The following is a 24,668-nucleotide window of genomic DNA, read 5'->3' as shown; positions in this document are numbered from 1 at the left end:
AAAGAAAGAAAGAAAGAAAGAAAGAAAGAAAGAAAGAAAGAAAGAAAAAGAAAGAAAGAAAGAAAGATAGATAGATAAAGAAAAAGAATCAGATAAATAAAAGGAAAAATAGATTAAAAAGTACTGGGTCAACATTGGATCGATTAATAAGAGATGAGTAGAGTCTAGTATCCACTTTTCTGGTATCCACTGAACTCCCTTGTCTATCTTATTTGTATTTTGTCTAAGTCTCTGAAAAAATGTATTTATTTTGTTTATATGTCTGTGCCTGAGTATACACATTAAAACATGTGCGTGCACAAGAATGTGAAGGCCAGAGAGAACACTTGTTGGTGTTTGGAACCGAACACCAGGTCCTCCACAGAGCAGCAAGCGCTCTTAAACACTAAGCCATCTCTCCACTCCCCTGTCCCTACCTCTCATTGTTACTGTTGTATGTGAGCTGTTTCAAATGAATGGCTCATGTTACAATTCTGTCCTTTTAGTGCAAGAAGAAATGTCTAAATGGCACAAACTTCTCTGAACAAGAATTCTCGTCTACTCAGCAATAAACAACAAGGAAATCATTGTGAGATCTGGAAAAGATCATCCTGAGTGAGCTATCCAAGAAGCAGAAAAATGCACACGGTATATAGTCACTCATATAGACATATAATATAGGATAAACCTACTAAAATCTGTACACTTAAATAAACTAATCAATAGGGAGGACTCTTGCTAAAATGCTCAATTCCTATCCAGAAAGGTAAAGAGGATGGACATCAGGAAAAGGAGAAAAAAGGGAACAAGTCAGGAGCCTAACACAAAGGACCTCTGAAAGGCTCTTCCCTGCAAACTATCAATGCAGATGCTGAGACTTATGGGCAACTTTTGGATAGAATGTAGGGAATCTTAGGAAAGAAGTGAACAGTAAGATCTGGAGAGGACAGGAACTCCACAAGGACAGCAACAGAACCAAAAAATCTGAGCACAGGGGTCTTTCCTGAGACTGATACTCCAACCAAGGACTATGCATGGAGATAACCTAAGACCCCTGCACAGATGTAGCCCATGGCAGTTCAGTATCCAAGTGGGTTCCATTGTAATAGGAACAGGAACTGTCTCTGACATGAACTGATTGGCCTGCTCTTTAATTACCTCCCCCTGAGGGGGAAGCAACATTACCAAGCCACAGAAGAAGACACTGCAGCCACTTCTGATGAGACCTAATTGACTAGGATCAGAAGGAAGGAAAAGAAGTCCTCCCCTATCAGTGGACTTGGGGAGGGGCTTGCATGCAGAGGGTGGAGGTAGGGAGGGATTGAGACAGGAAGAGGGAGGGAACCACGGGGGGTACAAAGTGAATAAAGTATAATTAATAAAGAATAAAAAAAGAGTTCTCTGTCCAGTATCATTACATCATTACATGTAATTTCGTTTTTATCTCTCAGTATATTGTGAAAGCAACAGAAATGAAGTACAATTATGATAGGGGACAATGTTGGCACAAGCATAAGTAAGAACAGTGATGCAAAGAAAAGGTTGCTTGGGAGAATAATAGGCATGTAGGAAAATTGGTGGATAATGGGAAAAATAGGTCTGTTCTACTTCATGGTAAACAGTGAAAAGAGAGAACAAAAAACAAAATACGAAGAATTCTTCACAAAACATCAACATCATTTCACAATAATGATATCAGGCAGAAAACACCCTAACATGTATAAAACTAAGCTAATAGAGGAACAGAGGCAACCAGTACATAGGCTAAGAAAGAGAACAAAAGGGTCTTACAAATGACAAATAAAGAAAAGGGACAGAAATTAAAGGAACCACTGGTGTCTTTTATGTGTATTATAAGTGCTATTTTAAAAGTACCCTCTCTTATCCTTCTCTCTGCGAGACAAGCCACTAGTTGTACAAGCTGTTCAGTCTCTTCAGAGTGCTTTATTCAATCCCAACTCCCGGTGTGCAAAACAAGTGAGGTTCTGTTTAACTGGCTGCAGGTTAAAGGAATCAGAAAAGTCAGACAGAAATTTTGCAGGTAGACATTAGTAGATGAATATTAAAAAGCAGATTGAATATTTAAATGTTTCTTATATTATCTGTAGCAGATAATTATTCAGTCCACAGTTGGATAAATATAGTTATGGGGACTTAAATAGTATGATCCAACATACAATAATATGTCTTTTGTTGAAAGTAGGGCTAACATTGACTCAGTCTCCAAGTTCCCTAGTAACGGGAACAGGGGCTGTTTCTAGCATGAACTCAGTGGCAGGCTCTCTGATCACTTGCCCCTGGGGGGTGCATCATTACCATGCCACAGAGGAAGACAATGCAGCCCAGTCCTGATGAGACCTGATAGGCTAGTTTCAGATGGAAGGGGAGGAGGACCTCCCTCCATCAGGGGACTAAGAGAGGGGAATAGGGTGAAAAGAGGAAAGGAAGATAGGATTGGGAGGAGATGAGGGAGGGGGCCACAGCCAGGATACAGAGTGAATAAATTGTAATAAACAATAAATAACAAAAAATTAGGGTTAACACCAAGCTTCATGTGCATCTAAAATAGTCCTGTCCCTCACCTAGCACTTCATATCATTTACCTCATTTATTCTTCATCACAATCCCATTGATTATTCTTCCTGCATTATAGGTGATATAATGGAGGTGCATGAAATAAATAATTACTTGCTTGTTTGAAATAAAACCAGGATTTAAGACCAGAATCATTTAAATTTATCACTCTATGTTTCTTCTCTCTACAAGAAAATTGTGAGAGGATCTAAAGTGTCAGCAAAAAGAAATTTAGATTCTTGAGCCTGAGGATGTGTTCAGTTGATAGGGTATTACATGAAGTCCTTCATGTGATTCCTAACACTTCGAAGACTAGGCATGCTGATATATGCCTGCAATCTCAGCACTTGGGATGTAGAAGCAAGAGAGATTTGAAGTTTGAACTTGCTTTCTGATACATAAGTGAGCTTTAGGATATGCTGAGGTATAAAAGACCCTGTCTCAAAATAAATCAAACATTTCCTACCCTGAAATACTGATTATCTCTGTAAATATCAGTCTTATAATTTAGTACTTGAATTTACAGGTATAATTCAAATAGAGTTCTTAATGAAACATCATAATTTGTTCCTGGAAGCAAATTCCAAGCCTTCCTAGTCAACTAGTCTCTTCCTAAGTACTGAGATTGCTTAATATTCAATTGCAAATTGTAGACAAGCTTAGTAGAAATAGTGACATAGACTAGTGAGTGTAGAACCTAGGGACAATTTAGTTTTAGTCCTTGGCTTCACGGCTGGGGAAAGTAGCTCAGTGGTAGACTACTTGCCTCACATGTGCAAATTTTTGGGTCAAACTCTAGCCTGAGGAAAAACCTGAAGGTTAATTCCTAGCTCCATCATTTATCAACTATGTATTGCCTTGGGAAAATTAAATAAGTGTTCTGTATTTCAACTTCATATATCATTAAAATAAGAATAATCACAGTATTTTCTCTGGTGAATTTGTGGTGAATATTGAATTAACATAATGAATATGAAAATTTGAACACAGAAACACAGATCCATTCAAATAATGCCAATTCATCATTACTTTAGTGTTGGTATAACTTTCTTGTGGAATATATACAATTTACCCTTGTTCATTCCAATGCTGATTTCTCTACCCCACTATCTGGTTTCAGTCCAGACATTGTATTGTGATGCATAAGCATCACCTGTCTCAAGTTTGTGTAAACATGCCACCATTTGTTCTCTGTACTGTCAATAAAACAACCAGCCAGTGCTGTGCAATGGAGACAATAGGGTGGGACATCCTGGTCCAGACGGGAGGAGAAGGAAGTGTTTGGGAAGGGTAGGAGAGCAGAGATCAGCAGGAGAAGACTTTGAACCATGAAGAGAGATGAACGGACCTAAGATATGACTAAAAGCTAGTATAATGGGTAAAATCTGAATGGTAGGAAACTATGCAGGCGTGGAGGTTTAGAATGGAGTAACTGTTGTCCAGCATTGTGCTCTAGCTTAATTAAATACATCCTAGTCTCTGTGTGGTAAGTTAGATATACAGATGGTTTAGGAATAACCACTGTTTAACTAAAAGATAAATCAAAGACAAATATTAATAATCAACAATGCTTTATATTCCTTATATTTCTCACAATATAGTTTTCTGTTTTTGAAAGCTGGTATATTTTCCTATCTATAGTTTTGTCACAGACTTCATTAGGAGTAACAATATTGCCAAGATTACATAAAGCAATTCCACTAGAGACATCTAAGGGTTATTTCAGTAAATAAAAGTATATATTTTTCCATTATGTTACACTTAAATTTTATTATATTACAGGTCCCATTAAGGCAGATGTGAATGTCATGGAGTATGCTCTTAAAATGAAAATTCAGATCAGTGAGATAATTTATTACAACCTCAGATCCTTTGGGTTTCAATTCCTCTTGGTAAAGGACATTATGTTCCTCTGTTACCATTAGACCTTCTGTCTCATATCAGGGCTTGTCAGAGAAACACTTATTTTTTTATTCCTTTATTTTCTTTAATTTTTTATATTAATTAAAGTTTAGTCACTTTTTATTCCAACTGTAGCCCCCTCCCTGCCTCCCTCGTCTCCAGGAGCCTGCCACAGAGGGCCTCTGAAAGACTTTACCCAGCAGTGTATCAAAGCAGATGCTCAGACTCATAACCAAACTTTGGGCAGAGTGCATGGAATCTTATGAAAGAAGGGGGAGATAGAAAGACCTGGTGAGGACATGAGCTCCACAAGGAGAACCACAGAACCAAGAAATCTGGGCACAGGGTTTTTTTCTGAGACTGATACTCCAACCAAGGACCAATTATGGATATAACTAGAACCCCTGCTCAGATGTAGCCCGTGGCAGCTCAGTGTCCAAGTGGGTTCCCTAGTAAGGGGAACAGGGGCTGTCTCTGATACAAACTCAGTGGCTAGCTCTTTGATCACCTCTCCCTGAGGGGGTAGCAGCCTTACCAGGCCACGGAGGAAGACAATGCAGCCAGTCCTGATGAGACCTGATAGGCTAGGGTCAGATGGAAGGGGAGGAGGACTTATTCCTTTATTTTCAACAGTATTCATGTATTTAGAAATCCTTAATAATGTCTTGAAGATTTTAAACTAACCTTTCAGGATTTATGAAAATATTGTACTAGTCTTATTAAATGTTACATTTGTGAAGGGCCCTTTTTAAATATGGGCTTAACAGAAAGATTAATGTAGTCATATTCAATTATTGTTTATTAGCCCATTCTTTCTTCCTTTTTCTTTTTAAAAATCTTTATACTTTGTGAGTTTCATGTCATACACTTTTGTCCCACTCCCACTCATCTCAACATCCTTCCATATCTGCCCTGCACCATTGAAACCCCCCATAGACAAATAAAAAATAAAAATAAGAAAAAATAACACACAAAAATCTTGTTGTAGAAACTGTAGTGTGTCACCATGTATCACACAGTACACCCTTTTGCCTAAATAGCTTTACTTGTAAATGTTCATTGCAATAAGTCATTAGTCTGGTTCAAGGCTTCTGGCTTTTATTATACTGCATCTCCAATGAAACTCCTCTTCTGTTGTTTCCCTGTATTGATGATATCCTGCAGCTTTGATTCTGCAGGACTGGCCCCTTCATGCACTCTAGCAGTTCACAGATGGGGTAGGCCAACTAAAGGCCTTGGATCTGAACCTGGATGCTGGCTGTGTTGTTCAGCCCACCAGCTGTCCTGCTTTGCCCAGGTGAGGAGCAGGGTCAGCCCTCCTGCTTGTGGCAGCTGGCAAGAGGAGGGACTGGCTCTCCTGTGCTCACTCCATAGGGGTCAGCTCTTCCACAGCAATGGCTCCAGGGCTATCTCACCAGCTCTGCCCCAGCTAGGCATGGGACCAGCTCTTCTAGTCTGACATATTTGGACTGGCTCTCCCATGCTCACACCACCAGGACAAGCTCTACTGAACTGTCAAGGTGAGCTGCATGGCCTGTTCTCCCAATTGCTGCAGCCAGTGAGAGGCAGGGCCAGCTCTCCCAAACTGCCCAGGCCAGCTCTCCTGCTTGCCATGTGCAGTGAGTAGCCCATTCTTTCTTTATGAAAAAAAAAATGAACTGAGATTTTGGGGAACCATTTAAATTGTGTTCCAGAGGTGAGTAAGATGAGTGAGCTGAGCCTTTACTCACTTCAGTCTACTCTTGCTTTTTCCCACTTATTCCTTTTTCAAGGTTCATCTTCAACTGGAGGAAGCTGTGTTCTCCTGACCATTCCCATGTTTTTTGTTTTTGTTTTGTTTTGTTTTTCAGTAATGGTAACAATTTGGCAGAAAAATTACCTTGTTCCTTTGCATACCTTCTTTACACTCCATTACCATTTTTTTTTAGTTTACCTCCTATATGATAAATAGAAAGGCTTATTATAGATAATATGGCTGAACCATGAACTCAATAAAAATCAGACATTTTTACTAGCCTTTACATAACAAGGCTGTAGTTTTTCAACTCTGGGAAGCCAGTATGCAGAATATTCAAGTACGTGGAGTTAACAGCCTTGAACTCCAGGCTGACTCTGTTCTGGAGAGAAAGCCTATGACCTCATTAAAACAAGAAAACTCTCACAAGAGAAGCTATACCTTCATCAAGCTCTCTGTTATCTTTGCCATTCTGTTGCTTGCTTTTCCCATGCTCTCAACTTGACTGCTCTGAACCTAGAGCACTCCCTTAACTTCTGGCATCTTCCTAATCATTGTTTTTTTCACTACTTGTCTTAAGAGAACCATCTTGGTTCTTTGCTGGCCCTTTGCTCCTAATTAGAGCTTACAGTTCCAGCTTTTTAAATTTTCCTTTATTTCTAGGCTCTGCTTCACTTTTTTGTATCTGGGCTCCTAACACTGCCTCCTATAGCTACTGCTTTTCAGAACTCAGTTTCACATTTTACGTAAAGCAACTGTGTGCTTTGGGGACAGATGTCAAAATCAAGAAGTTTGGGCAGGTAGTGTGGAACCCTGAAATAATCCTCCTCCTTCTCTTCCACCCCCTCTCCTTCTTCTTCCATTTTTACCTCTCCTTGTCTCTCCTTCTCCTTTTCCATTTACCTCTCTTCCTCTGCCTGACTAATTGTTCTAAGCATGAACATACATTAGCATGAAGAAAGAACAAATGCCTGTTGGTGACATGGCTGATAAGCTGAGAACTTCCTTGCTGTCTTTACTAATCTTCAGAAATTCTGCCTCCTGATTATATGAAAGTTCTGGTAAGAGCTGGGGAAGCTAAAAAGAAACAGTGATGTTTTGCTGAGTCTCCAATTCACAAGTTTTCTTTTCCAGGATCAGATCCAGATTCAAATAACTACCCTAATTAACTATCAGGTTATTGATTCCAGATCTGGCCTTTAGAACTTATCTGTAAACACCAATGCAGTTTGAATCTAAGCTCAATTTACTCTCTAATTGTGAAAGGCAAGTGCATAAAGATTTAATGTAGGACACACCATACACATGCACATACAGGGAGAGCAAGGGGCATAAAACAGATATGTGCTTAGTGTTTAACTTGGCATGTCATGACCTAGCACCCATCTTCAAGGGCATTTGCTAATGGGTAACAAAGATAGCAACGTAGCTATGTAGCAGAGAAAAAGCCAAGAATGAGAACAAAGTCAGTCTGAGCACTCTGATTTCTCTGCCATTTTTTTTCCCCCTTGATTCAAAATTCTTCCCTGGCAAGTCTTACTTATAACACTGGTTTGAGCCACCTATCATGAAAGAATCCCATTAGGATCTCACAGGAGAGATTATGTTGGGAGCATATGCTAGCCTTCTTTGACAAAAGAAGTAGATAAGAAACCAACATTCATAGAGGTAGCCAAGGGGTGGGGGGACTGATAATATACTTTGCATAGAGTATGAAGATCTTGTAGCATAAAGGTACCTACTTGTTTGAATAAGTAGTCCCCCTTGTTGGTAGTCTCTTTTGTTCCTTGGGTAGGAAGTAGAGAGGTGTCCCCACTGAAGTGGGAATGGAGAAAAGTACCCTAGGAAGCTATTCATAGTTACGCAGGATACAAATAACACAATATTCTTCAACACGGGTACAAATTTGCTGGCTATCTGCTGTGGGTGCAAGTTGCTCAGAAAGGATACCACAGGGATTATCAGGGAAAACATAAAAGATACAAGGATAAAATGTGTTAACTTCAGCATTTCACTGTTGCTTATGAAATTCATTCTATTCCAGTGCTGCTGGTATGGAACTGCTGCCAATTTCCTCTGGCACTTCTAAAAACCTGGGAATAATGAAAGGGTAGGAGCTTGTAGTACTCCCTGAAGACCTTACCTCTCTCAGAAAAGAAAAGGTTAAGTTTACCTTCTTACAGAGGACCATCTGGTGGTCAAACAGGAAGAAGACTCTCTGCTGGTTACGGCCATAGGGCTGGTAGATCCAGGCCATCTCTCCAGTGTAGATCAGCTCCGAGCTCCTGTCTAAGATGTCCTCTCCCTAGGAAGGACATGTGACAGTGAGAGGTAGCTAGGTAGTAGAGCTGGTACAGTTCCTTACACAGAAATACAGAAAGGTGAGCATAGATTTGGGTAGGAGGTAGCCAAAGAGATTGCAGAGATGGAGGGAAAGACAGACTTCTGGGTTCCCTTAAAAGGTTTACAATTCTGGAAGTAAGAAGACTCGGATTCTTATTTACTCTGGGGTTAAATAAGAATATCCTTTAACCAGTCAGTCTTCCTTATTCTCTCTATCTCCTTCCATTCCTCCAGTATTCTTATTTACTCTGAGCCTAAGGGAGACCCATAATTCAGACATGCAGGCAGGCAGGCATTCTTTTTATCTCCTTCTTGTTATCTTTTATGAATCTCTTTTCTGCTCAAGTCTCTCAATTCCTACCTGGTCTATCACTTTAAGAGTAAGCCTGAAAAGGTGATAGAAAATTTTCTGTTTTCCATATCAAAATGAAATAGGGGATAAAATATTTTATGATAAAATTAGAAACTTTACTACACATGCTTCAGCCTATGTGAAGATGGAGTAATAGGCAGAGTCCCAGGAAAAGAAACTCATCATTCCAGGGGACATATATGGGTCAAATATTGGGTTAGGCACGTTTCACTCTAGTCTTCTGGATGTCACAAACGTTCTGGCAGGTAAATAATCTTGCTCCAATTTACATCTTCAAGTACCAAGAGGTCACGTGATAGGACAGGATCATGAAGCTTAGTAGCTACAGATGGACAACTTCATCCTAATCTATCTCCAGAGAGCACCTTTACTCTTTAATAAATTATAATTTAATAAATTATAGTGCTTCTAGACTCAAAAGTGCCTTCCTCTCCCTCAGTATGTTTTTACCAGCTGTTAAATGAGGTATAAGGAAAAAAAAAAAAAACAACTATGTATAGCACCAGCTCTGATACCTTTACAGTAAAATGTTAGGTTTATACCCAAGGTTAGATTAAATGTAGAAATCCTATATTTCTTCAGAAATAATCACAAGCATGTAGCTCTGGTAGAATAATATACTAAAAAGAGTGACATCAGGAAATGCTATTTTTAATTGTACCATTTCCTCTACTCGAGGGATTGGAAAGAAAAGGAGATCTCAGTGGATTATTTTCTAATAACAGAACTTGAAAGCAGCTCAAGAAATACTGTTTTGACTCTAGGATCCAAATTTAGATATAAGAGTACCCAAGACAAAGGTAAACAGTCCTTCTTGAGTTGACATACTAGCACTGTGCCTTTGGATGCATAGGGCTGGGGCAGACCTCTCCTCAGAGCTGCCCTTTTTCTGATACAAGAGGGATACGTGCCACAGTCCACTTTGAATGTGTATAAAGTCAAAGAATATATAAAAATTGATTAATAACAAAAACTGATGACAAACATGACTACTTTTGAGGTAAGGTTTCTCTATGTAGCCAAGGCAAGCCTGGAACTTGCTATATATATCAGGCTGACCTTGAAATTGCATTTTTCCTCCCGAGGCTTCCTGAGTACCAGGATTATAGGTACAACCTAAGTAACCTTGTACAGCTAACATATCCTCATTGTGTCTCAGTTTCTTCATTGTTTTTGAGAATATAACATTACAACTTTGTATAGATGTTGTGGCGAATGCTTAAATAAACATATATAAATATTTAGGAATACACATATCACATTGTAAACTTTCCATATGTACTATTCATCTTGGGTACTACTGTGTGCCCCAGGTGCTAATACATAGTTCACTAAACTGATAAAGGATGAGCTGTAACTGTTCAAAAATCATAAATCAGAGAAACTGGAAACAATTTATCCAAAGAGGCAGATCAAAGTTAACAATCCCATGGGTCTAACTACAAGATTACATTTGAATGATGATACATTGCCTAGCAGAAAAATTAGCTGCAATGTAAAAGTAGTGAGATGAGACTGGTAAAATAACTGTGTTTTGTGTCCAGTGATGTTACCAACTCACTCTGTGTCCCTGGAAAGAAGTTTAAGCAGTTCCTGTTTGATCCACTCCACATGGCTGCTTGAAAGCATCAGATCTGTTTGTGTGAGGAATATGCTAAGTTTACATAAGGGAAAGGATATTCTCACTGATTAGAGCTTCCATTCTTGTCTCCTATGCCTCACTTGCACCATAGATCTCTTTATCTTGCCCCACAAAGTACAATCTATTACCACTGCCTCTGGGTTTTTTGCATTTGTCCAGCATTTAATGCAAACTTCTCATTTTCCCTTCTGTCTACTCCAGATGAACAAGGCCATGTCTGATTCATCTCAGATTCTGTAATGGCTGACAAGGGCTATACAAAGAGAGGTTATTCAAAAGGCAAGTCTTCTAATGTCACATATTTGCTTAAAATCACCCTGTTTCTTCCACCCAAAATGAGAACCAAAGTCCTTTGAGAATATACAGCCTGACCTTCTATTACTCCTATTGAATCTTCTGCTTTTTCTCCTAGCCACACTGGCCTTTCCCCCGCCCCTTGGAATGTACATTTTTCTATTTCAGGGGCTTTGTTATGGCTCTTCGTTCTACCTTAAATGCACCCCCACAAAAAAAGAAGCCAAATGATTTTTCTCCTTTATCTTCTTTAGTCTTTTCTCAAATGTTGTTCCTTTTGGTAATTCTTCCATTATTTTAGCCCATTAGAATACTTTATTTTTCTCCACATTCTCCATCCATATGCGTGATAACATGCTTATGTGTTGTTTTTGATCTCTTCATCCTTCTTGAAACATAAACTATAGAAACTTTGTTTTACCACTTAACACATTTCTAGAACACAGAATGAAGCTTGATACAGAGTAAGAATTCAACAAATGATCTGCTAACGGATGAATAAATGGTTAACAAATGAGCAGTGACCATTCAATCCTACCCAGAGCTTTCTTCAGAGCTTTTCCTATTTTTTGAAGCCATAGTCTCAAGGAGTAGGCTTTATCTAATGCAACTCATTTCGTTCAGCTTCATTTATTCGGATGTTGAAGGTCTGGCTGGAATGGTCTAGCAGGTATATCTACGCTGTGGCCCTTAAGCTGAATACATCCCAGAATAGCTATGAATGAGACTCAGTTTGTTTGTTCACGAGAAAGTCAGGTTTTAATGTCAAAAAGTTTAAATAGTCCTGAAAGAAGTGCAAAAGAAAGTCATCCTTTTCAACCAGTTTAATCTTCAATGGTATCTCTGTCAACTTCCGTCCATAAGTGCAGAGAAGTGACAAATCGACCTGGGCCTATGTTTAATCTTTTGGATCAAGGAGTATACTTTATTTACTCACCTTCACTTTTAAATTGATACCTTTTCTGTATCTATCATACATGGTTTTTTGTTTGTTTGTTTGTTTGTTTGTTTCTTCCAGTTTCTTTGGAATATACTATCCAATAGTAAACTAGAAAAGGATGTAAGGTATTATATAAGCAGGCAAGAAAGAGAGGGATACCATAAGGAGAAAATTGTGACCACATGATCCAGCTCACAAACATGAGTTACAACCATGGGCACTTTCTGAAAATCTTCAGAGAAAAAAAAAAAGCTGAAGAAAGGCTATCAGGGCTATGTTCCATTCCTCATTTCTTACAAAATGATTTAATGTGAAAGGAGGTAAAATGACAGCTCATCCAAAGCTCAGAACCAGAGAATTTAGAAACGGAAAATTTCCAGAAACTACAGTCCTTGGAAACAGTCTCTCCTCTGTCCTGCTAGTAGAAAATGTCCCAAGCTATAATCACTTCAAGGAATACATGGCAATTTAACTTATCTCTTTATTTTCTGGGAGTTATAAGGGGTAGAGTAGTCTCCATAGGATATGGCTGGTGACTGAAATGGTAACTGGAGTTGGTCACAGAAATCTGAATATTCGTGAGAAAAACATGAGGGAGAAAGAGACAGACAGTAATTTAAGGCAGGATTTTCTATTGTCCAGCCAAATAGTCTAATTTACCAGATCAACAACAACTACCTGCATATTACCCATACTGCCTTTCCCTCTGCTGGGGAGATTAGGTTTTTAAGGATTCCCCTATGGATGCTGTGTTTCAATTTGATGAATAAAGCTAAAGTCACCACAAGGACTTTTTTTTTTTTTTAATATCTGAGAGTCAGAGGAGAGGCCCAGACTGGGAAGCATTACTTGCTTGATGATTTGTAAGGCTTGCCTAAGGCACCCTCTGTCTGAGATCACCTGCCTCCTTCATTCTCCACTTGTTCTTCACCCCCACCACCTCTCTCCAGAAAAACTGTAAGAATGAACTGTACATGTCCACTCAAGGCTCTTCCCCAGGCAAGGGATAGAAAAGGAAAGACTTCTCAAGTGCTGGCTCCTGAAACCACAACTCAAGGCTATGGAGCTTTCTGCCTACCCAAAGAGCTGTATCTTTATTGAGCTCTATAGCTTTGAGTTATGGTTTCAGGAACCAGCACTTGAGAAGTCTTCACCCCTCTTATGTCTGGAGACTCAGATCACAACTAAAAAATTAGAAGGGGAAACATGTTTCAGGGAAGGGGAACCATCTTTTAAAGAATAGGAATTCAGTTTCTTTTAGGTACCTTTCTTTACAAGGAAGCTCGCAAAACGGACCCAAAAAAAAGTATTGTCAAACACAGTTTCAGAGGGCCTGTTGTTAAGTTTGCTTAAAGTTATTTGTCTAGCTCCCCATCTCTGCTACAATAAATGAACAAAAGAAAAAAGAAAGTAGAATCCATTACTTTCTAGTAAATCTGGGCCAGTTATGGCTTCTCCTTATAAGCAAGAGGGCTTACATATACGTAAATATGTATACTCTCTCTCTTTTTATCTATCTTGGTACCTCTGCTAGTCTTCTCTTAGAAGACATTATCTATCAAACAGAATAAAAATGTGTCAACTGACAATAATTATGGTGTTTTTAAATTATCCACATTAGGAAGAATAGAGGTAGCAGAATTTTTTTCTTTTTTTATAATTTATTTTTTTACATTAATTACATTTCACTTTGTATCCCAGCTGTAGCCCCCTCCCTCATTCCCTCCCAATACTACCCTCCCTCCCTCATCCGCTCTCATGCCTCTCTCCAAGTCAAGTGATAGGGGAGGTCCTCCTCCCCTTCCATCTGACCTTAGCTTATCAGGTTTCATCAGGAGTGGCTGCAATGTACTTCTCTGTGGCCTGGGAAGGCTACTCCTCCCTCAGGGGGGTGGTCAAAGACCCAGCCACTGTCATGTCAGAGACAGCCCCTCTTTCCCTTACTATGGAACCCACTTGGACACTGAATTGCCATGGGCTACATCTGTGCAGGGGTTCTAGGTTATATCCATGAATGGACCTTGGTTGGAGTATCAGTCTCAGAAAATATCCCTGAGCCCAGATATTTTAGTTCTATTGCTCTCCTTGTGGAGTTCCTGTCCTATCCAGGTCTTGCTATCTTCTTTTATAAGATTCCCTGCATTCTGCCCAAAGTTTGGTTATGAGTCTCAGCATTTTGTCTAAACATTGACTAACTCTTTGTTAAGACTAATCATGGCTCCTTGGGATAGACTAAAAAAATTAAATGTTAAAAGAAATACTATTATTTAAACACGGAAAACTGTATCTGATTTGAGGGCAATACAAGGCATTGGATCTACTTCTGTTCTATCATCACAAAGTCTAAGAATGCCACTTCCTTCCTGTTGACATTTCTTATCTTGGTTATGTCTGACTATCAGGTCACACAACTTGGACTTGAGAGATGAGTCAGAAATGTTATTACTCCTAGTTTGTGGTGTTTGGGAAGGAAAGCTTAATGATTTCAGTCATTTCCTTTTTATGTTCAAAAAAAAGCTGTGGGTGTTGGGATGACTAAGTGACAGAGGTTACATTTAGAATGATGATAAAAACAGAGCTTGATCAAGATGATAGTTATGGTCTAGAATACGCATGTTTTATTAGTCTAGTAGATATGCTAGGATAAGATGATATCACCAGTAGCAAAAGAAGTATACTTGTCATTCTTCATGATTACGAACAAGAGTACCAAGCCTACATTGTGTTTCTTGGAGCATAGTGGCATGTGCTACTTCTTATCTACCTTTGAAGTTCGTGATCTTAAATCCAGGACAAAAAGAACATTGGAAAAGTACTAAGTCAATCCAATTGTTTCCTAACAACACCCTAAGTGATGGACACTGTATTTCTTAATATGTCACAGTAAGGTAAAATAAATAAATAAAAGCAATAAAGCAAATAAAATAAAGTTAGAATGGTTTTCACCAAACTTCAGTGAATACTCAAAACAACTCTTCCTTGGCAGGAAGTGTTGCCTTGGGTTGAATATATACCCTTCTCATTTCTTTTAAATTGTTCAACAAGCAAGTGGGGCCTCCCAACACCTCTGTTGATAAAGGTGCCTTACCTCCCAGTCCAAGACAGAGGCCTGCCATTGTGCAATCTTGTCAATATTCTCCAGACGTCGTTTGCGTTCATTGATCTGCTGAGTCACATTTCTCATGACAGCCAAAGCAGCTGCAACATATCTGTAATCACTGTCAAGATACAAGAGTAAAATGTGGATGAATCAATGTGCAATATGCGAACCGTAAATCCATTCGACTCTTCCTCCTTAATAAGAGTCTTTTTTATCAGGTGATAATTCACATCACCAAAAGAACAACTACATTTCCAGTCCTAGTTTTGGAAGAGATGGCTTTGTGACTTATGTTCATGCAGAAACCATGCCAGCCCCACAGATATCCTACCTGTAAACTTCTTTCACAGGGGAAATGGACCTCTTTAATTTTATACATCTCAATTTGTGTCTTATCTGTTAAAACCAGACAAGGATCAAGAAAGAAGCAGTACATGTGGCATAGTTCAAACGCCCTAGATATCTCTTTCATCTGTATTGCTAAGGAGTCTCTGTCAATAGTCACCATGGAATAATAATGCTACTTTTCCTCTGGTACAGTAAGGAGATGGATGTAGCATAAAGCATAAGAACAAAGATTTTGAAGCCGGACTCTCTGAATTCACATCCAATTTTATTACTAACTAGCAGTGTTGACTTTAGCAAGTGTCACTAGCCCTTAATTCATTTTTTTCATCCAGAAAATGGGCAAAATCTTGGCAGAATTTATTGAGGGGTTTAATAAATAAATGCAATAATACACATATTTTTTGTTTTCCACTTAACCTGTGTTATTTGTATTTTTACTTCAAATAATACATTTCTAGTGGCAGATATAATACAGGATGCCTCATACAGAATTCTTCATCCGGAAATATAACCTACATCCCAGGTTCTGGAAACATTTGGCAACTTATGTTTTGAGAGTCATATCATTCTACACAATTTTGTCTGCTTTTCTGACCTGATTTCTAATTGAGTACTATTATGAAAGGCAGACTGAAAGTAAGATTCCAGCCATTTGATATAGACAGAATGACCCAAGAAGGAAATAAGGTTCATTACAGCTCAATGTTTATACCTTCTCTCAATAAAGCTAAAAATATCTTGTAGTTGTAACCTTTTTACTCTCCCAGAGTCATGAGACCAAGTATCTGTCAGTTAAGTTATAGAAGTCTAATATTTGAAGTTAATATAGAAATTGCCAAATAATCTGTGATCATTAAGCCTTTATCATTGGAAATAGATGATGAAGGGATAAGCCTCCAAATTTTTTATCCAATATCAAGCAATCATCCCTAGAAACATGTATTTAGGCAACACAGAATGGACTCAGCAGGTTGTATTCATTTATATCCATACCAACAATTGTTAAAGAAGAAGGGGCCAAGTGAGAGCAGGGAAAAAGACATGAGAAGGGTAAGGGGGAAGGAGATGGAGCAGGAAAATGAAGTAATTATATTTTATTTTAAAATGTGTCAGGATGAAAGCTAAGGATCTTATTGAGGAACTTCTTTCTTCTTAGAATGCTTATTATAAAATAAATGCTAATAGTTGAACCAACAAGTCCAAAGTCAGGAATTGTATAGCAAATAAAGACAAGCTAGAAATATTCTGAGTATCTAAGCTGTGAGGTTAAGATATGTGAAAAAGTGGGGCTAGTTTACTGTAAACCGCTGCTATCAGTGGGGATTATTTTTAACATATATAATATTGGTAAGAGATGAAATTCATTATTTCCACTCAAAGAGACAGTGTCCATAGCCCTTGTTAAGTTAGTTCCCTTGAAAATATTTAAGAACTGTGGAGTGTGAGGGTACATGCCTTTAATCCTAGCACTCAGAATGATTTGTTGCAGCCAGCTTAGTCTATCTACATAATGAGTTGCAGTCTGGGCAGAAAAATACAGTTTCAATGAAGAAGGAGGCAGATAAAGAGGAGGAGGAAGAGGGAGGGAGGGAGGGAGGGAGGGAGGGAGGGAGGGAAGGAAGAAAGAGAGAGAGAGAAAGGAAGGAAGGAAGGAAGGAAGGAAGGAAGGAAGGAAGGAAGGAAGGAAGGAAGGAAGGAAGGAAGGAAAAAAGGAAGGGAGTATTAAAAACTAAAGAAATAAAAACTTTCAGGGAAAGTCTCAATCTGTTTTCGCTCCGCTATATTCTAAGTCCATATAAAATGTACAGTGGGTGGGGTAAAAGTGGGTAGAAAAGGTAAGTAAACAAACAAGGGAATTAGCTTTGTTGAAAAAAAGTAGGATTAGTACTAGTTGGGAAAAATATTATCATGACATCTGAGTTTTTCAAACAGAATGGGACAAATGGTTGAGCACTAACTATGTCAGGTTTGATAGGTAAGGCTGAGCCTAATATTAAAAGTCAAGCTGTAAGCTGCAGTCCATGAAAGCAGGGTATATATTATATAATAATGGTCATGTGTATGATTTTGTGTACCTGCTAATTTATAACATTTAGCAACTTTCTAGAGTATACCCTCACTCTATTCACAAGGGTCTTGTAACAGTAGGCAGGAACATATCTTACTTTACAGATGGAGTCGCCATAGCTCAGGAAGAAAAAAGGCCAAATTGAAAAGATATTTACTTCTATGTCCATAAACATCTTACCTGTGGTCTTGGGCAGTATACTTGAGGAGTTCAGCCAACTGTAAAGGGTATTTGCAGATCTTCTGTACTGGAGTCAAAAGAAAACCATCAATGGCAATGTCAATCATCTGCTGCAAGAGGCGGCAGGCCTCAAAAAAGTGTTGATAGCGGCTGTCCTTCATCAGCTTGGAGAGTTCCATGCATGCATCCAGGTGGTTGTTACAATATTCAGAGTATATCCAGAATCCGTCTTGCTGTGGAGAAAAGAAGAGAAAAATAAAGGCTCAGAGACCCCACAGAAGTCTTGAAATAATAGAAAGGCAGATCTTGTTCATATGTACAAATGAACTTCTTTTATAGAACAAACCAAGTAATACAAATTAAAAAATGGAGTACAGAGCTAAACAGAACTCTCAATAGAGGAATATCAAATGGCAGAGAAACACTTAAAGATTCTCATCGTCCTTAGTAATCAGGGAAATGCAAATCAAAATGACCCTGAGATTTCACCTTTTCACCTTATACCCATCAGAATGGCTAAGATCAAAAACTCAAGCGACAACACATGCTGGAGAGGATGTGGAGAAAGAGGAACCTTCCTCCATTGCTGGTGGGAATATAGACTTGTACAACCACTTTGGAAATCAATCTGGCACTTTCTCAGACAATTAGGAATAATAGTGATACCTCAAGATCCAGCTATACCACTCCTAGTCATATGTCCGAAATATGGTCAACTGTACACATTTTTTAGTTGGATTACTTGGTTTTTTGGTGTTTAACTTCTTGAGTTTGATACCACTCCTGGGCATATATCTGAAAGATGCTCAATCATACAACAAAGACATTTCTCAACCATGTTCTTAGCAGCTTTATTCGTAATAGCCAGGAACTGGAAACAACCTAGATGTCCCTCAACCAAAGAATGGATACAGAAATTGTGGTATAATTTATACAATGGACTACACCCAGCAATTAAAAACAAGAAAATCATGAATTTTGCAGGCAAATGGTGGGATCTAGAAAAAAATCATCGTGAGTGAGGTCACCCAGAAGCAGAAAGACACACATGGTATATACTCACTTATAAGTGGATACTAGCTATATAATAGAGGATTAACATACTAAAATCCCAAAGAAGCTAAACAATAAAAAGGACCTTAGGGAAGATGCTTAATCCTCATTCAAAACAAAAAAAGATTGAAATTAGAAGCAGGAGAGGACAGGGAACAGGACAGGAGCCTCCCACTGAGGGCCTCTGAAAGTCTCTACCCATCAGGGTATCAAAGCAGATGCTGAGGCTCATAGCCAAACTTTGGGCAGAGTGCAGGGAATCTTATGAAAGAAGGGGTAGATAGAAGGAAAGACCTGGAGGGGATAGGAGCTTCACAAGGAGAAAAAAAAAAACTGGGCACAGGTATCTCTTCTGAGATTGATAGTCTAACCAAATACCATGCATGGAGATAACCTAGAACCCCTGCACAGATGTAGCCCATGGCAGCTCAGTGTCCAAGTGGTTTCCTTAGTAATGGGAACAGCGACTGTCACTGACATGAACTCAGTGGCCTGCTCTTTGATTACCTCCTCCTGACGAGGGTGCAGCCTGGCCAGGCCAAAGAGAAAGACAATGCACCCAGTCCTGCTGAGACCTGATAGAGTAGGATCAGATGGAAAAGGAGGAGGACCTCTCCTATCAGTGGACTGGGGGAGGGCATGGGTAGAGAACAGGGAGGAAGGGCGGGATTGGGAGGGGACGAGGGAGGGGGCTACAGTTGTTATACAAATTGAATAAACTTCAATTAATAAAAAATAAATCAATTTAAAAAACTAAAAGGCAATGAGCTAAATTAACAAAATGAGAGTAAAACAGGAAAACTTTACAACAGAAACCAAAGAAATTCAGAATATAAGGGAATATTTTTAAAACTCAAATTCTATTAAGTTGGAAAACCTAAAAGAAACACTTGAATTTCTAGATTAAACCGAAATGAAACCAAGAAGAGGTCAATGATCTAAACAGGTACATAACAAAGAAGATTGAAATAGAAATAAAAAGCCAGAGCCAGATGGATTCACGGAGAAAATAGACTAGACATTCAAAGAAGATCTACAGCCAGTCCTTCTTAAAGTATTTTTTATTTATTTTTGTTTTTTTCTTTTCTTTTTATTATTTATTTTTATTTTTATTAATTACAGTTTATTCACTTTGTATCCCCCTGTACCTCCCTCCCTCCTCCCCTCCCAGTCCCACCCTCCCTCTTCTCCACCCATGTCTTTCTCCCAGTCCACTGATAAGGTCCTCCTCCCTTTCCCTCTGACCCTAGTCTATCAGGTCTCCTCAGGAGTGGCTGCATTGTCTTCTTCTGTGGCCTGGTAAGGCTGCTCCCCCTCAGGGGGAGATGATCAAAGAGCAGGCCACTGAGTTCATGTCAGAGACAGTCCCTGTCCCACTTGCTATGGAGGCCACTTGGACACTGAACTGCCATGGGCTACCTCTGTGCAGGGGTTCCAGGCCATCTCCATGAGTGGTCCTTGGCTGGAGTATCAGTTTCAGAAAAGACACCTGAGCCCAGACTTTTAGGATCTGTTGCTGTCCTTGTGGAGCTCCTGTCCTCTCCAGGTCTTACTATCTCTCACTTCTTTCATAAGATTCCCTACACTCTGCCCAAAGTTTGGTGATGAGTCTCAGCATCTACCTCTTTACCCTGCAGGGTAGAGCCTTTCAGAGGACCTCAGTGGCAGGCTCCTGCCCTGTTCCCTGTTTTCTCTCTTCTCCTATGTCCGTCCTCTTTGCCTTTCTGAATGGGGATTAAGCATCTTAGCCAGAGTTCATAGTGGCTTTATTTGTAATAGCCAGAAACCGGGAGCAACCTAGATGTTCTTCAACCAAAGAATGGATACAGAAATTGTGGTATTTTTACACAATGGAATACTACTCAGCTATTAAAAATAAAGAAATCATGAATTTTTTAAGTAAATGGATGGAAATAGAAAAGATTATCTTAAGTGCGGTAACCCAGACCTAGAAAGATACACATGGTAGGTATATACTCACTTATAAGTGGATATTAGCGGCATAATATAGGATAAATATATTAAAATCTATAGTCATGAAGAAGCTAAATGACAAGGAGGACCCAAAGGAGGGTGTCGAATGTCACTCAGAAGGGGAAATAAAATAGACAGCAGAAGTGGGTGAAAGGAGGGAACTGGGCAGGAGATGGAATGGGGAGGGAAACAACAGTAGGGATCAGATGTGGGGAGTAGGGGGTTGGGAGGTAAGAGGGCTGGGGAACAAGAAGAGAAACTGACAGGGGCTTCTCTTTGACAAGCTAGAGGGTAGCAACAGGGTAGCACCTGGGAGGATATGGGTGTGACTCTATTTGAGACATTTTTAATATAATCTTTTATTTATTACAGTTTAGTCACTTTGTATCCCAGCTGTAGCCCTATCCTTACCCCCTCCCAATCCTGTCCTCCCTTCCTCATCTCCTCCCATGCCCCTTCTCCAGTCCAATGATAGTGGAGTACCTCCTCCCCTTCCATCCCACCTTAGCCTATCAAGTCTCATCATGACTGTCTTTCATAGTCTTCCTCTGTGGCCTGGTAAGCTGCTCCCACTTCAGGGGGAAGTGATCAAAGAGCAGGTCGCTGAGTTCATGTCAGAGACAGTCCCTGCTCCCCTTCTTAGGGAGCCCATTTGGAGACTGAATTGCCAAGGGCTACTTCTGTGTAGGGGGTCCAGGTTATCTCCATGAATGGTCCTTGGTTGGGTTATCTGTCTCAGAATAGACCCCTAGGCCCAGATTTTTTGGTTCTGTTGTTCTCCTTGTGGAACTCCAGACCCTTCCAGGTCTTTCTATCTCCCCCTTCTTTCATAAAATTCCCTGCACTCTGCCCAAAGTTTGGCTATGAGTCTCAGCATCCGATGTAATACCCTGCTGGGCAGAGTCTTACAGAGGCCCTCTGTTCTAGGCTCCTGTTTTGTTCTTTATTTTTACCTTCTTCTGAGGTCTATCCCATTTGCCTTTCTGAATAAAGATTGAGCATCTTATCCACGGTCCACCTTCTTGCTTAGCTTCTTTAGGTGTACAGATTTTAGTATGATTATCCTATATTATATGTCAAATATAGACTTACAAGTGAGTATAAACCATGTGTGTCTTTCTGCTTCTGGGATAGCTCATGCAGGATGATCTTTTCTAGTTCCCACCATTTGCCTGCAAATGTCATTGATTAAGGTCCTTGTTTTGAATTGCTGAGTAGTATTCCATTGTGTAAATGTATCACAATTTCTGTATCCATTCCTTAATTGAGGGACATTTGGGTTGTTTCCAGATTCTGGCTATTGTGGATGCAAATAGATCCACACTTATCACCTTGTACAAAACTAATGTCTGAGTGGATCAAAGACCTTAATCTAAAACCAGACACACTAAACCTGTTAGAAGTAAAAGTGGGGAAAAGCCTTGAGCTCATTGGCATAGGAGACAACTTCCTGAACAGAACACCAACAGCACAGGCTTTAACATCAACAATCAATAAATGGGATTCAGGAAACTGAAAATTTTCTGTAAAGCAAAAGACACTGTTGTCAAAACAAAACGACAGCCCTCAGACTGGGAAAGGATCTTCACCAACCCTATATCTGACAGAGGGCTAATATTCAGAATATATAAAGAACTCAAGAAGTTAAACAGCAACAAATCAGGTAATCCAATTAAAACTGGGGTGCAGAGCTAAACAGAACTCTCAATAGAAGAATACTGAATGGCAGAGAAACACTTAAAGAAATGTTCAACATCCTTACTCATCAGGGAAATACAAATCAAAATGACCCTGAGATTTCACCTTACACCCATCAGAATGGCTAAGATGAAAAACTCAAGTGATAATACATGCTGGAGAGGTTGTGGAGAAAGGGGAACCCTCCTCCACTGCTGGTGGGAATATAAACTTGTACAACCACTCTGGAAATCAGTCTGGTGCTTTCTCAGACAATTAGGAATAGCGCTTCCTCAAGATCCAGCTACACCACTCCTAGCCGTATATCCAAAAGATGCACCAGTATACAGCAAGGACATTTGCTCAACTATGTTCGTAGCAGCTTTATTCGTAGCTGATACTTTTAACGGTGGGTACAAGGAGACTGAAGTGACCACCTCCTAGTGGAAGGAGGGGAATAACAACCCACCTACAAAACCTTTGACCCAAAGTTTACCCTGTCTACAAGAAGTACAGAATAAAGAGGAAACAGAGATTGAGTGAATGCCCAACCAATGATTGGCCCAACCTAAGACACACCCCACAATAGAGAACCATCCCCTGAATCTATTAATGATGTTTTACTATGCTTGCAGACAGGAACCTAACATGATCATTATCTGGGAGGCTCCAGTCAGCAGTGGATTGAGACAGATGCTGGGACTTGCAGCCAGGCATGGGGCGGAGATCTGGGGGTCTTGTGGAAGTGTTGGGAGAAAGATGGAAGGACCTGAGAATGACAGGAATTCACAAGAAGACCAACAGAGACAACTCTCCAGACCCACGGGGGCTTACAGAGACTGAGACATCAACTAAGGAGCATGCATGGTCTGGACCTAGGCCCTTGCACATATGTGGTTCATAGGTGGCTTGGTCTGCATGTGGGCCACCTGGAGAGTAGGGGAGGGCTGTTTTTAACATGGACTATATTGCCTGCTTTTGGATAACTTCCCCCTGGCAGAGCTGCCTTGCCTGGCCTCAGTGGATGAGGATATGCTCGGTCCTGATGTGACTTAATGTGCTTAGGAGGGCTGATGGGGGTGAGGGCCTCTCCCCTCCTCTGGGGTTAAAGGGAAATGGAGAGAGGAAGGGGGAAGGTGAGGGAATTGGGAGGAGAGGAGGGAGGAATACCCTTGGGATTTAAAGTAAACAAATTTAAATAAAATTTTAAAAACTGGAAAAAAAGAATTAAACAGCAGAGTGAAAACAAAGAAACAAACAACAACAAAACACACTGATATAGTATAGGCACCAAAGCAGACATGTAGAGACCAATGAAACAAAATTAAAGATGCAAAGATGAATACATGCAATTGTAGCCATTTAATATTGGACAAAAATATCAAAAACATAAGCTTAAGTAAAGAAATCATCTTCAACAAATGGTGCTATGAAAACTGGTCATCTACCTGTAAAATAATGAAATTAGACCTGTATGTAGGACCCTGTACGAAAACTCATTCCACACAGATCAAAGACTTAAATGTGAAACCCAAAGCATAGAAACAGCTAGAAGAAAACATAAGCCATTCCTTAAATGATATATAGGTATAGGAATAGAATTACATTTGCCCAGGAATTAAGACTATAATTGAGAAGGGGGACCTCATAAAACTAAAAAGCTTCTGTGCAACTAAAGAAAAAAATCAACTTAAATTTTTTTAAAAAAGAAACATTCTGACTGAAGAGGAGGCCCACAGAATAGAAGAGAATCTTTCCCAGTTTATACCTCTTACAAAGAGTTAATATCTAGAATATATAAAAAGCTAAAAAAAATAAAGATTTGGGGAAAAATGACCCATTCAAAAAATGAGCCTGGTATCTGAACAGAGTTCTCAAAAGAATAAATAAATAAATAGATAAATAAATAAATAGATAGATAGATAGATAAATAAATAAATAAATAAATAAATAAATAAATAAATAAATAAATAAGGATAAGAAATATTTTCTAAATGTTCATTGTCCCTAACATTTAGGGAAATGAAATAAAAACAACTCTGAGATTTTTATCTTACCCCAGTTAGAATGGCACAGACTACCAAACTGGCCAAGCAGAAATGGTAGAGGGGATGTGGAGAAAAGGGAACCTGCATTCACTGTTGATGCTATTTCAAACTTGCCCAGCCGCTCTGGAAATATGTGTGGAGAATCTTCAAAAACCTAAAATTAAATCTACCTTATGACTCAGTTTTACCACTCTTTGTCATATGCCTAAAGGTCTCAACTTTCTACTCCATAGATACTTGCTCTGCCATGCTCACTGGTGCTCTATTCATGATAGCTAGGAAGTGGAAATAACCTTAAAGTTCTTCACTGACAAATGGATACCATAAAGGTGATATACACACATTATGGAATATTACTCAACTGTAAGGAAAAATGAAATCATAAAATTTGCAAGTAAATGGATGGAAGGAGAAAAGATAATATTGAGTGAGGTAATC

At 39.3% G+C, this 24,668-nt stretch overlaps 1 protein-coding gene across 8 annotated transcripts in view; it reads right to left on the bottom strand.

The window, feature by feature from the left end:
* Arhgef9 (Cdc42 guanine nucleotide exchange factor 9) overlaps window positions 1-24,668 on the bottom strand; it is a 152,991-nt gene that overhangs the window by 20,112 nt on the left and 108,211 nt on the right. For all 8 annotated transcript variants that reach the window (XM_055597472.1, XM_055597467.1, XM_055597474.1 and 5 more), the window contains 3 exons: window positions 17,479-17,711; window positions 14,871-15,000; window positions 8,364-8,495 (listed from right to left, as the gene is read on the bottom strand). In XM_055597472.1, coding sequence (XP_055453447.1) covers window positions 8,364-8,495; window positions 14,871-15,000; window positions 17,479-17,711 — 495 coding nt within the window. The remainder of the gene's footprint in view (window positions 1-8,363; window positions 8,496-14,870; window positions 15,001-17,478; window positions 17,712-24,668) is intronic.

This window comes from Psammomys obesus, unplaced genomic scaffold, assembly GCF_907164565.1.
Source record: "Psammomys obesus unplaced genomic scaffold, mPsaObe1.curated_primary_1811, whole genome shotgun sequence".
Lineage (NCBI taxonomy): Eukaryota > Metazoa > Chordata > Mammalia > Rodentia > Muridae > Psammomys > Psammomys obesus.
The sequence above is the reverse complement of the archived record's forward strand: the minus strand, read 5'-3'. Positions and strand labels throughout refer to the sequence as shown.